Consider the following 12,440-nt stretch of genomic DNA (forward strand, 5'->3'; position numbering starts at 1 on the left):
AATTTTATAATTCCAACACTTCATTCCAAATTTCTTAAATGTTGCAGCAGATACAACAGGTCTGTCTCATTCCATTTACACTTTTATATGAAGCAAGTCAGAATAAACCCTCCATTTAGCAAAGTGTTACTGTGTCTTTTGAGAGACTGCCTAGATGTCAGGAAAACTACAATGAAGAGAGATATCGTTACCAGCTGCGATTGGTGGCATTTTTGGCATACCAGATGTTGTGGATCTTGAAGGAAGAGGCTTCCTTTCACCTAAATCCAAAAAGATTATCTTGTGTTAAAAAGCTTGATTGCCTCAGAGCTACTATGGATAGCACAGGACTCAGCAGACAAACGTTGCGTTGTTAAAATGGAAGCACAGGAAAATTTGTTTGCAAATCAGCTAGGTGTTACTGTGTCTCATGAACTGTTAGGTGGGTGTGGAAGTCAATGTGGAAACCACGTGATCTAATTATTCATACTAATGAGAATTCTTATGACTACTTTATAATCTTAGTACATTAAAATTGCAGGTAGTAAGAAAACATCTTATGATCCAGGAAACGACCAGTGGGCTAGCCAGTATAAAGATAGTCAAAACAACCTTTTCACAGAAACATTACACAGAAATATATGTTAAACACTTAATTCCCTCTCACAGTTAAGTTCTCTCAGCACATGAAAAAAAACCCAAAACTGAGAAAGGCAGGTCCACAGCTGGAAACCTCAATGAGAAAGCCAAACCAAATTAACCAAAGGGAACCCACCTCTATGCCCCTGATCCTCCATCTACAAAGATGAATGATGAGTGCAGATGAGAATCTAGTTAATGGCAACAATAAGTGGTATGAATTACTGGGATGGTGACAACTAAAGCAACGCAAAGCTTCCAAAAATATCAGCAAGGATAAGAATGAAAAGGAAATCTTCACAACTAAATAAAGTAATTTTATCAATTTTACCCAGTGCCGTTTCTAACAACTGAGGTTGTGTAGCAATTGTGGGCATGGGTATTTCCAACTCAGTAGTATCGCTAGCTGCAGGGAAAAAAAAAAAAAAAGTAAATACACCTCAGAAATAACTTCATATAAATAAATTAAGAAGGAAGATTTGGGGGAGAGAAATTTTACCTTCCACTGATCTGCCGTGTATTATTTTTTATTTCTATTTACTTGTTTACAAAATTAACCTTCTTTTTTCTAAGTATTTCAAATACCCTCACTGACTACTTAGCTGAATGTTATTCCAGTTTTCCCATGTGTGCAAATGTTCACAAAGAGTTCAAAAAACAATGCATATATAGTGTTTTACATGCACTTGACCTAAATAGCACCTGAAGAAACAGCTTTACAACTTATACCACATGTTTCCATGAAGTTAAGAATTCTTCGGCAAATTTAGGAAAAATTGTGATTTCAGGGGATTAAAGTCTCTCAGTATCACTTCATTAAGTCACTTACGCTCTATGCAGTTTCTCAATTTCAGCCAATTTTTTTCAGTTAGATTTGGTCCCAGGTATCCCATATAACAGAATGAACTAACTTGATTTAAAACCATTGTATGGGAGTAGGATGCTTTATAGAACAGTGAAGCAAAACTGAACTCTTGAAAACTATATTGGGATGCCAAGAACCAGGGGTTATACAGCAGAGAACTTAATAAACTACAGCTGCATTGCTGAGAGTAAAGCTCTGGGTAATGAACTGCTTTCCTTTCCCTTCCACCTTCTCCTACCCCTTCCCCATTCCCCTCACCTCTTATGAGCATACTTGTTCATATTCAAGCAATGCTTAATATCATGCTCTCATATCAAAGGCTACAGGAAAAACAACAACCTATCTCCAAAGCTGTAACCCAAAGTATAGCTTATTTAGAAATGTCTGGCCTGAGATATGTTTATTTTCTTATTTTAAGACAATACATAGGAAAAATCACAGTAAAATCTATATGGACATTGAAAAACAAAGAGAGAGGGAGAAAGAAAACAATTTTATCACTAAAAGGTATCATACCTTACTTGACTGTAATAGTCTTAAGCCTTGTAAAATTTAAATCTTTTCCTGACACACCCATTTCATCGATACTGCATTATTCACGCTCTGTAAGCTAGTTGCGGTCTTGCTTTAAGCCTGTGCTGTGCCTGATCCCACGAACGAGGATGCTATTACAGGATTTGAAAAACTAACACATAGGGCAACATCCTATGCAAGCAGTATGGAATAACTGTCTGAAATCATCAACAGGGAAGCAATAAAAAAAAAACCTCTTCAGCACTAACCAACCAAACAAAAGGGTATGTTTCTGAAATAATATTACTATAATTTACCAGTGTCTGGTATTTCTGAAGCTGTAAAAATTTGGGGAGTAGAAGTAACATGAAGAAAGTCATGTGAAGCTGGAAAATAAAAACAAAAATCATGCTGTATTGTAGTGAAGCGACAAGAACCATCATGCAACAGCATCTATTCTTTTATGAGTCAAAGAAACTCCTAGGTAATATTTAACACATTATGCTCTGCAGAAAGGTAGACTCTGAAATGTACAATAACCAACTAAGTATGACTTGAAAACAATATCCAAAACCATGAATTAATACAAAGATATATAACGCAACTAATGACCAAATTGTTAGCAGAATCACACAAAAAGAAGTTGAACTATAGAGTTAAAAAGGAGAAATACAAGGCCACTCAAAAAAAGAGAACACATAATGAATAAAGATTAGCAGACTGGGACTGCATGGAATTTTTATCTAGAATTCCGAGGATCAAAGAGGAGGATATCCTGGTACTGAAACTGAAGAAGGAAAAAAGATGACAAAGCAGGAGCTGTACCAAATGAAACATAGAAACTGTCTTTTGTCAGACACATGAACGGCTGACATTACAATCAATATCCCCTTTAGTAATGGATTCCTTCAAAAATTAATTTCTTCCAAAAACATATGCATCAGGCATTACACTACTGGCATGCTAAGGAAGTGAAATCTTTCCAACTGGCTCTCATCTTACTATTTTTTTCCTCTTCTTTTGGATAACTGTCAGTGGCCCCAAGCAAATAACTAGCTCTTACAAACTAATCTATAAAATAAGAGAAACACATGATAGAAATTTTTTAAGGACCAACTAGCCAGTGTCTGAATGTTCAATAACATGTTTTTATAGTGTCAGTTTTGAAATCTGAGCACTCAGAATTATGTCTATGGTTATACAGAAAGGCTAAAAGAAGAGCTACATTTTCAAAAGATGTTGGAATTTCTGCAGCTTCCATTCATTTCTTAGGACTCCAAGTAGTTTAGTAAATCAGAATATTCCACTTACGAAACTCAGGTATGAAAAAGCCTATTTAAATTTAGTATTTACTGTAAGTCTGATTTAATTTTAAAGCTAAGAATTACATGCTGTAGCCAAATATGGAAAAATCTCCAAACTACTAGTTCAGTGTTTCATATAAAATGTCATAAAGAAGCTGCTATTTGATACAGCACTTTCATAATTGCGGTTATTCTTCATTTATGTCAAACTGAACAAACTATTTAATGAGAGGCACTGTGTCTCATCTGAAAATTCCTAACTGTCAAGAGGATTAATCTTACAAGAAATCATTACCAGATCTGGTTGGTTGCACTTCTGTGGTACCAGATGTTTTGGATCCTGAAGAAACAGGCTGTGTTTCCTCAAAAGCTGAAAAAAGAATCTGAGCTTAAAATGCTGAGAAACCTGTGACTTCATGGATTAACATCAAATAGCTTAGTGAAGGCTGCGCAATTCCAGATGATGATAATGCAAAGCTAAGCAAGATGGCAGATGGCCTGAAAGCGAGATGTGAGACAACTGTGCCATGATAAAGGAGATGATGGCTTGCAACACAGTCTTCTGGCCTCAAAATCTGAGTTCCACATGCCCAAAAGAATTCTCATCAGCAAGGAATTTTATCTTATTAAATTTTCTGGGGTAAGATCTGCAACTACAGGAAAAGAAATAAGGTAATGATAAGATATGACGACACTGTCTTTAAGCAGTTTTTAAGCCAGTAACAAACGTTTTTCAGCTGGTTACACAGACACAAGAATGGTGAATAAGCAGCTCTCTTTGAGTGTTGGTAGCTGAGATTCTAAAGCAGATCTTAACATTACTATTTGCAGATCTACAAGATGCTAAAATAATGGAAAAAAATCATGGAACTAATCTGCTGATTACCCATCTCCATCTCTCCAGTTTCTGCAGAAGGTAGAGATATGGATTTCAAGGCTGGACTCTGAGTAGCTAAGAGCAAATATGAAAAAAATTTTGTGATGCCATGACAGACACTCTGCTTGCAAGTGGTACAAAATCTAATTTCAACTGTAAATAGCAAGTTTTTGTTTGGTTTGAAGGTCTCTTCTTTCTGTTATTTTTTACCCCATTCAGACTTTGGTATACATTATCTAATTAGGCTGAATCCATATTACTTAAGATGTTTTTTGTCACAGCAAAGCAGCTATAATGCAAACACAATACACTTGATCTTCACAGTACTCACAGGTCTGTATAAACTGGTTACTATTACATTATGCAGAACTATTTTAAAAGGAGGTGTATTGGGAAAAGATAAAAAAAGAATAGCACAATGAAGTCAGAGAAATAATCATGAAAGTAGTCAACAGCGTTTTTTATCTGTTATGCTATAATGAAGACTATTACAAAGACTTTATGGTTATTTCACTTTCAAGTACAGATAACCTGAAGTGTGCTTTAATGAAAACAGGGCATCAAGGTGGAATTGGGCAGTCTTACCTAAAGGTCATCATGAATGAGTATCTACCATGTATAGGTTTTGCACTACTGTCCTGCTTCTAAGAAACAGTTCCTATTCAACTGTGTGTAAAGGCCAGTAAGTACCATTCTTTACAGTAAACTTATCTGCACCAGTCACTTATGCCCATTTAGGTCATAATATATCTGAAAGAGAAAATTTCCATCTGTATTTTTAATTGGTCTTTATCAAGACGAGGTTTTTTGAAAAGCGGTTATACCAGAATTTTAAAATTAAACTTCTCTGAATACTTGAGATTGAGAAAAGCATTGAAACAACTAGGTGTAGGGTTCATTTGTATTGTAGGCAATATGCATATAAGTCAAAGAGTGAACAGACTTTTATTTCATACATTGGATCTGCTTCCCATTTGCTTTCAATCCAGTTTATCACATTAACAAATACGATCCCAGGTTACTATCCTGATACAGTTGGATGCAGCAGTTGGACCAGATGATCATTGTAGGTCCCTTCCAACTGGCACTATTCTATTCTTTATTTATAGAGAAGAAAATAATACCAACAAAAGCCATATGATTCATAGCTTTTGGCAAAAGCTGTCATTGATATGTTTGTATCCACAAACAACTATGACAGATCTCTCAACGGCATCAGAACATTGAAAACATCTAACAAAGCTATCTTTTCAGAAAGGTTTGAATTTAAAATATACTGACCACACAGAAAGTTTATAAAACAAAGTAGATGTCTCCCTCTGGTACAATCAAGATAGAAAAATAAAGAAAAAAAGTCTTCAGGGGAACTAGGGCAGAATATAGGTCACACACACTTGAACTTCAGAAATTAAATTTTGCTTTCTTTGCTGATTTTATGACAGCAGGTGATCAAGGCATGCAGAGGCACAGTGCAGAGAAGTCTCCTCTGTATGACCCCCCACCTCGCTCTCACAGAGTATCTTTGACTTCAGTATTAACTTCCTGAGGAACACAGATGCTCCAGCTGACCCAACGGCTGGGTCCAACCTCACATAATTAAATCCCACTTTCGCTAAGTGGAACTATTTGACAGGAATGAAAGATGTGAGAACAAAACCAGAATAAATATCTGAATGAAACATGTATTCTGCCTCAACTGTAGTTATTATTTTACCTTTACCACTGAGTTAAACACAGGATTAGTTTGTTATTCCCCAGCAGAAAGCAAAAATATTTCCCATCCCTAAAAATGTTCAGGTTTTCAGCTACATTTATAGCAAATAGGTTCTTAAATCATCGAATCTCTCTCTCTCTCTCTCCAAAGCTACCTCTAACTGGATTCAACCAAACTTCTTTCACTAGAGTGAAAACAATTATGTATCCTCATCCCCCCAAACATATCTGGAAAAGAGCTGTCAAAAATTGTAGCAAATTAAAAACAAATTGTGAAGATCATTTTCGTGTTCTTGAGAATTTGGTTCAAATATGCATTTCAAGAAGTTAAGAGCTGTTCCTGGAAATGATTTTAAAATATGGCAGACTGCATTAAGTAAAAGTATGACATCTAAAGAAACCATGACTATTATATGATAACTTCTTGACTAATGCCTAGTGAAATATAAATCCATACTAATTCAAGGTCACTCCAGTTAACTAGTGTAATAGCTGTTTATATAGATAGCAGAAAAAGGCAGTTGTTTCAGTAGAATGAGGTATTTATGACTAACACAATGACAGAGTGTAGAGAAATACAGGCCTGTTATGAAAGAAGAGGTCTTGAGAATGGGAGACATGGGTACAGCACAGAGGAGTACAGGCATGGGATGGTAAATAGATGGGGACCAGGCTCAGCACTGGAGACCCCATGCCATAAACAGCTCGGCGATGGTCAGTTATAAAAACTGCACACCTGGAGCTGGACAAAATTTACTTTAGGGATAACAACAACATGGAAATAGTACCTAACATACACAAGTGCAACCATACACAGTAAATTCTGATGTAAGGTGTCTCTCAGAGGAAAAAAGAAAGAAAGAAGAGCAGGAGGAAGAAATCATCAACATGAACATCATATTCCTCCCAGCACAGGACTCCAGATGTTCATAACTGGAAACATCCCCACTCATTGTCAAAATAAGCATGAAATCACTGAGCTTAGGACCCAGAGGTGTAGTGGAAGTGTGAGCAAAACACCAGGAAACAGAGTAGAAGATAAGAAGCTTGTGTGTTACTATTTTAATTATGTTATTGCTATTATTGAGGCTTTTTCTGTACGTAAGTACTCTTCCTGCCTTAATATTCTTTGTTTTACTGTAAGAGTAAAACCTAGACAAATGACAGTTCTTGAATTAGATAGACTGTTAAGATTTCCATTACACTGACAATAAATTCTTGGCTTTATATACATATATCTGTATATGCATAGGTATATTCATTTACGTAAATACATATGTTGATACATACATGCAAATGTGTGTATAAATATAAAATATAACTTTTTTGAAAAGCAAGAAAAGGTGTGTTTCCTCTCTGCCTGTAAGAGTAGTTTGACCATAACATTTTGACCCTAACACAGGTAAAACTGTTTTGAAAATGTGAGCCATGCCATACTTTCTCAAATATCAGGCCTTTCCAAAGTGTCCTGAAGTTCATCACCAAACAACTAATGAATCCAGAAACAAGCAAGCATTTACAACACTTCTTTAAATCACAACAATATCTACCAGTTATGGCACTATTTTAACCAAATTTACAAATATTTGACAACCTACATGAAAACCCACAGAACAGTACTCCAACTGTGAAATAGAGTCAGTCTCAGAAGCTTATGGGGTATTCCAAGAAAATTACAAAACAGAGTACAGATTTTAGCAACGTATAAATTGCCACCATCATTCTATAGATAAAAGTTAGCCCATGTATCCTCATGAGTTTGTGTTTATTTGCTTTTTAAAATGAAGCATTTACCTGGAGCATCCTGTCACAACAATAAAGAAAAACTAGACTTAGAATGAAAGAAAAAATTTGCAAATTTTGTGAAGAAAAAGCTAATGGCTACCATATTTTACATACAGAATGTTATTATTGCAGCTGAAGCATTAAAACCTACCAGTCACAGAAACAACAAAAGAATTAGGTAAATTACTCAAATTTACAGAGAAAGTAATTACCAAGTTCTGTCAACGGACTTTTTGGAACATCAGAGATTCTGGATCCAGAAGGAAGTGGCTGTATTTCATTAGAAGCTATGATAAAAGAAATAATCAAGGCTTTACTTGATTAAGAATATTACAAGACACCGTATGGGTCTGTATTTTGGCTTATAAATCACTCCTGAAACTAATGGAATTTAATAAAAAAAGTAGTTCCAACCTAGAAAAAAACCAAATAACTTTGTCACTTAAAAAGGTGTGTGGAATATGAATGAAATCACTTTTTCCCTAATCATAATATAAAGATTCATCAGTCACAAGAATTTAATGATTAACATCCATCAGTAACTATGAGCACCTAGTTTGAAATTAAGCAGTGACCCATCTTGATTAAATTCAATATTTTAAACTTTAAAAGCATGGCAAAAAACACACAATGTTGATTATGCTAAAAAAACTCCTAATTATAAGTTAGAATAAAAATTAGATTGACTGATCGTTTAGCTTCAGTAAATTCTGGAAATCTGCTTGCAACTGTAAATGCAAAAAGACAAAAGAGAGAGTATAACATTAACATGAGTCAATAGGATTATGTAAAAACACATTTATTGAGAAGCATTAGCAGTCCTCTTCATCAGAAGATCTGTATTTCAGTCCTGCAAATGCTGACGAACTTTTCTTTATCATATATCATCCTGTAAGTATGCCATCTGTGCTTTAGAAAAATCTAATCAAAGTTTTAAAAAAATATATACATAAAAAATACAACCTCAAGTTTAGATTTGTGTTCATAACTTTGTATGATTTGGCGATTAAAATACAGGCAACAAAATCAACGTTGGAGAATTTAGAATTCTGAATGCAAGAAGTAAGTAGATGCTGCTCCAAATCACCACACTAATGATACTACTACTTAGATCAGAAATCTTTCATTCTGAGACATGTCTATGAAAAAATCAGTAGAGTTCTTTTTTCCTTCAGGACAAGTACAATTACATCATGTCACATGCAATACAAAATTTTCCTTTTGCATCACTGTTGATGCTATCTAAATGAATCTGTCATCAGAAAAAAATCAAGGAGGTAATTATTCCAATTCTATCACAGAGGTTAATTTTACTAATGGAAATTTTATGTGATGTCAATCATGCAGATCACATAGACAGAAAGCATTACTTTGAAAAACAAAATCACTCAGTCAAATCTGCTAGCAGTAATCATTTGTATAACAGCTATGGTGCAGCCAGAGCTAGATGCATCCTGCTCTATATTTCAAGTGTGAACCGCTGCAAACACAAACGGAACCAGAAATTTTAATTAGGACTTCCTTTGGAGTCAATAGAAAGGGGATGCAGCAAGTAGTAGAAAAATTCTGCTGGAAGTGAAAAAAGCATTTAATGTACAAAGAAGGTAAAAAGCAGCAAAATTAGTTACCCAGTATGTTTTGAGTTTCGGGTTTAGGCGTTGATTTAAATTCCTCAGGTCCATGTTTTTTCTCAGCCTGAGCTAGAAGAAAGAAGCTTTATTTTAGAATCCCTCTGAACTTTATTTATCTACTGCCCAAAGCCCACTGATTTTCTTAACACCATTTTATGCCACCTGATCAGAGTAATTCCTGCAGCAGCTTGACTCCATTATGATTAATATTTTCTTTTGTTTTGAGATGTGAAGTCTGTATGATGTTCTGGATTTTTTTTGTTGCAGTTTTACAGAAGCAAAGGAAAATGTAAGTCACAAAAAGCAAAGCTAAGATCAGAAGCTCACACTGTACTTCTGTTAAAGCCTCCCAATTTCATTATGATATACATTATAAACAAGATCTGTTACACCACAAAGTGTACTTACAAATATTTTCCCTGCTATTCTGGACTTTTGTAATCCTTCTAATATAAAATTATCAGGAAAAGAATAAAGTTCCATCTATAATACTGTTATCGATTTACCAATAAGTAGAAGAAATTGTGTTTGATTTAACAGAAATATAAAATCATAAGAAATATTTAGTAAAAATTTTTGTTTGTTGTGGTTTGTGTTGGCAACCGATTGCTGCTTTAGAGTTACCTATACAGTCCCATACCAAGGCCGAAGAGATTGGTCATAATCATTTAGTAGAAACGTTTGGAACCTAGGTAACCAAATACAAACTGATCTGTAAGTTGATTTATAATATATAGATAGGACCAGAAGAATACAAGTAGTTATCAAAGTTTACGATTAATAGAAACTTGGGGAAACAACCGTAACAGCTTACAAGTACTTGCCAAGGAAACTGTGTTTGTGTATGAAACTGTGTCCTTGGGAATTGTGTTTGTGTATGAAACTGTGTCCTTGGAAATTGTATATGAAAAGTTCTATATAAGATGAGTGATTTTAGTGCTTGGCGCGCGTTGTTGGTGAGAATACTCCCCTGCGCGCCCGGCCGTCAATAAAGAAGTGTCTGCTTATCTGCATCAAATTGGTATTGATAAGTTCTTTATTCCGGATTTTCGGTAACAGTTTCTGGCGACCCAGATGGGACCTCGCTGAGAGAGACCGGAGGAATCGGGGACCTGATCGGTTCCAGCCGGCACCGAGGATTTCTCGGGGATACCCATCAATCCCCAATCCGTAAGGCTCCTCGCGACGTTCCCTGGATTTTGGTAAGACACTTCTTTTTGTACTAGGAGTGGGTTAGAGTCCCACCCTTGGAAAGTGGGTTAGAGTCCCACTTAGGAGTGGGTTAGAGTCCCACACAGTGGGTTAGAGTCCCACTGTATAAGCCTGCCTGTCAGAGGCGGCGAAAGCTGCGCAGGGTTGGGCTAGAGGATCCTCGTGTATTGGAAGCCTAGGCGTCTGCCCGTAAGACATAAGCGAAAGCTATTGCAGGGTTGGACAATTGTGGATTGGGAAACAAGAAAACCTATATGCTATAGCGTTCTCAAAGGAAGTGTCTCTAACACAAAGTTAGAAGTTTTACATGTGTTATGTTGTAAAACTGTTTTGGAGAGTATTGTATAAGAATTTAAGAATTGTATAATATTGTGTTATATACCTTTATATATAGTAACAGTTGTGGAAAGGTGTGAGTGTGTTTGTAAGTGTGAGACGTGCAATTGAGCACGAAGCGAGTGCGGAGCTCGGATCTGTGTTTCTGTTACTCCGCGAGGAGTGCAGCCAGAGAAAAACAAAGCGACAGATTTGAGTGATTAATTGTGTATTGTACTGTAAAGTGATTTATTATGGCATCTAAGTGGACTCATTTGTTTAAAAGTAAAAGTATGGGTAATCTGACTGCAAATGACAAAGTTCCGAAAACTTCTCCGTTAGGATGTTTGTTAGCACATTGGGGAGATTTGCATGATGATTTGCGGAAGAGTCAGATGATTGAATATTGCAATCAGTGGTGGCCTCTGTATATTTTGGAAGATCAGGAAAAATGGCCTGTGAATGGGACACTGAATTATAACACCATTCTGCAGTTAATGCTGTTCTGCAGAAGGGAAGGGAAATGGAGTGAAGTGCCATATGTTGATTTATTTTTCTATTTAAGACAGAGGAAAGATTGGCAGAAAGAATGTAAGTTGATTAGTAGGGATAATTTAGTAATGGCTCTAACTTCTGACGATAAAAAGGTGAAAAAGTGGTGTTCAACATGTGAGTTGGGAAAAGATTGTTTAAAGAAAAGAATTGCTTCTGCTGAAAAGGATGAAGGGCCAGAATTAGATATATCCCCTCCGCGGAGAGAAAGGCATCGGGGGCGAGAATATAGGGAACAGGTAGAGGAACCAGAGAGTAGTGGAATAGAGGATGTGGAGGAAGGGCCGCCTGAGATTGTAATTCATACTCCTGTCTCCCGAAGAATTCGGCAGCAGGTGCAAACAATAGCTCCTCTACGGCAGGGCGTTGGTAATGATGGGCCAGTGTATGTAAAAGTGCCTTTTTCAGTTACGGATTTGATGGCTTGGAAGCAGGCAGCAGGTATATATAGAGAAGATCCTGAAAGAGAAGGCAGAGTGGTAGATACTATAATCAGAACACAGAATCCGGACTGGAGTGATTTACAGGTGATCTTGGATAATTTACTGGATGATACAGAAAAGCAGATGGTATTAAAGGCTGGCAAAGCACAGGTAGAAGTGGCTGTATTGAGTGGGACAACAGGTGGAACAGTAGAGCAGAATTTTCCATCTGGGGATCCGCAGTGGGATCCAAATAATGTAGAGCACAGAGAAAGACTGCATTGATACCAGAAATGGATTTTGCATGGAGTTAAACATGCCATGCCTAAGTCTCTGAATTGGTCTAAATTATATGAGGTGAGACAAGATAAGAATGAATCTCCCTCAGCGTTTCTGGAGAGATTGAAGGAAGCAGCCCGAAAATATACTGACTTAAGAGTAGAAACAGAGGCGGCTCAGATACAATCGGCACCAGATATAAGAAAGAAACTCCAGAAACTTGAAGGAGAGGATTCAAGGAGTTTGAATAAAATGCTAGAAGCAGCATGGAAAGTATATAACAACAGGGAAAAAGAGGAAAAGGAAGACCAGAGAAAGTAGATTGTTAACTGTAATGACAGAGACAGCAGGCAG

At 36.3% G+C, this 12,440-nt stretch overlaps 1 protein-coding gene across 1 annotated transcript in view; it reads right to left on the reverse strand.

Annotated features, from left to right (window-relative positions):
* Nucleotides 1-12,440, reverse strand: part of ABI3BP (ABI family member 3 binding protein) — a 167,139-nt gene that overhangs the window by 98,642 nt on the left and 56,057 nt on the right. The window contains 7 exon segments of the mRNA XM_074860753.1: nucleotides 192-293; nucleotides 950-1,024; nucleotides 2,314-2,382; nucleotides 3,596-3,670; nucleotides 4,187-4,252; nucleotides 7,888-7,962; nucleotides 9,304-9,375. Coding sequence (XP_074716854.1) covers nucleotides 192-293; nucleotides 950-1,024; nucleotides 2,314-2,382; nucleotides 3,596-3,670; nucleotides 4,187-4,252; nucleotides 7,888-7,962; nucleotides 9,304-9,375 — 534 coding nt within the window.

This window comes from Strix uralensis, chromosome 2 (assembly GCF_047716275.1).
Source record: "Strix uralensis isolate ZFMK-TIS-50842 chromosome 2, bStrUra1, whole genome shotgun sequence".
NCBI lineage: Eukaryota > Metazoa > Chordata > Aves > Strigiformes > Strigidae > Strix > Strix uralensis.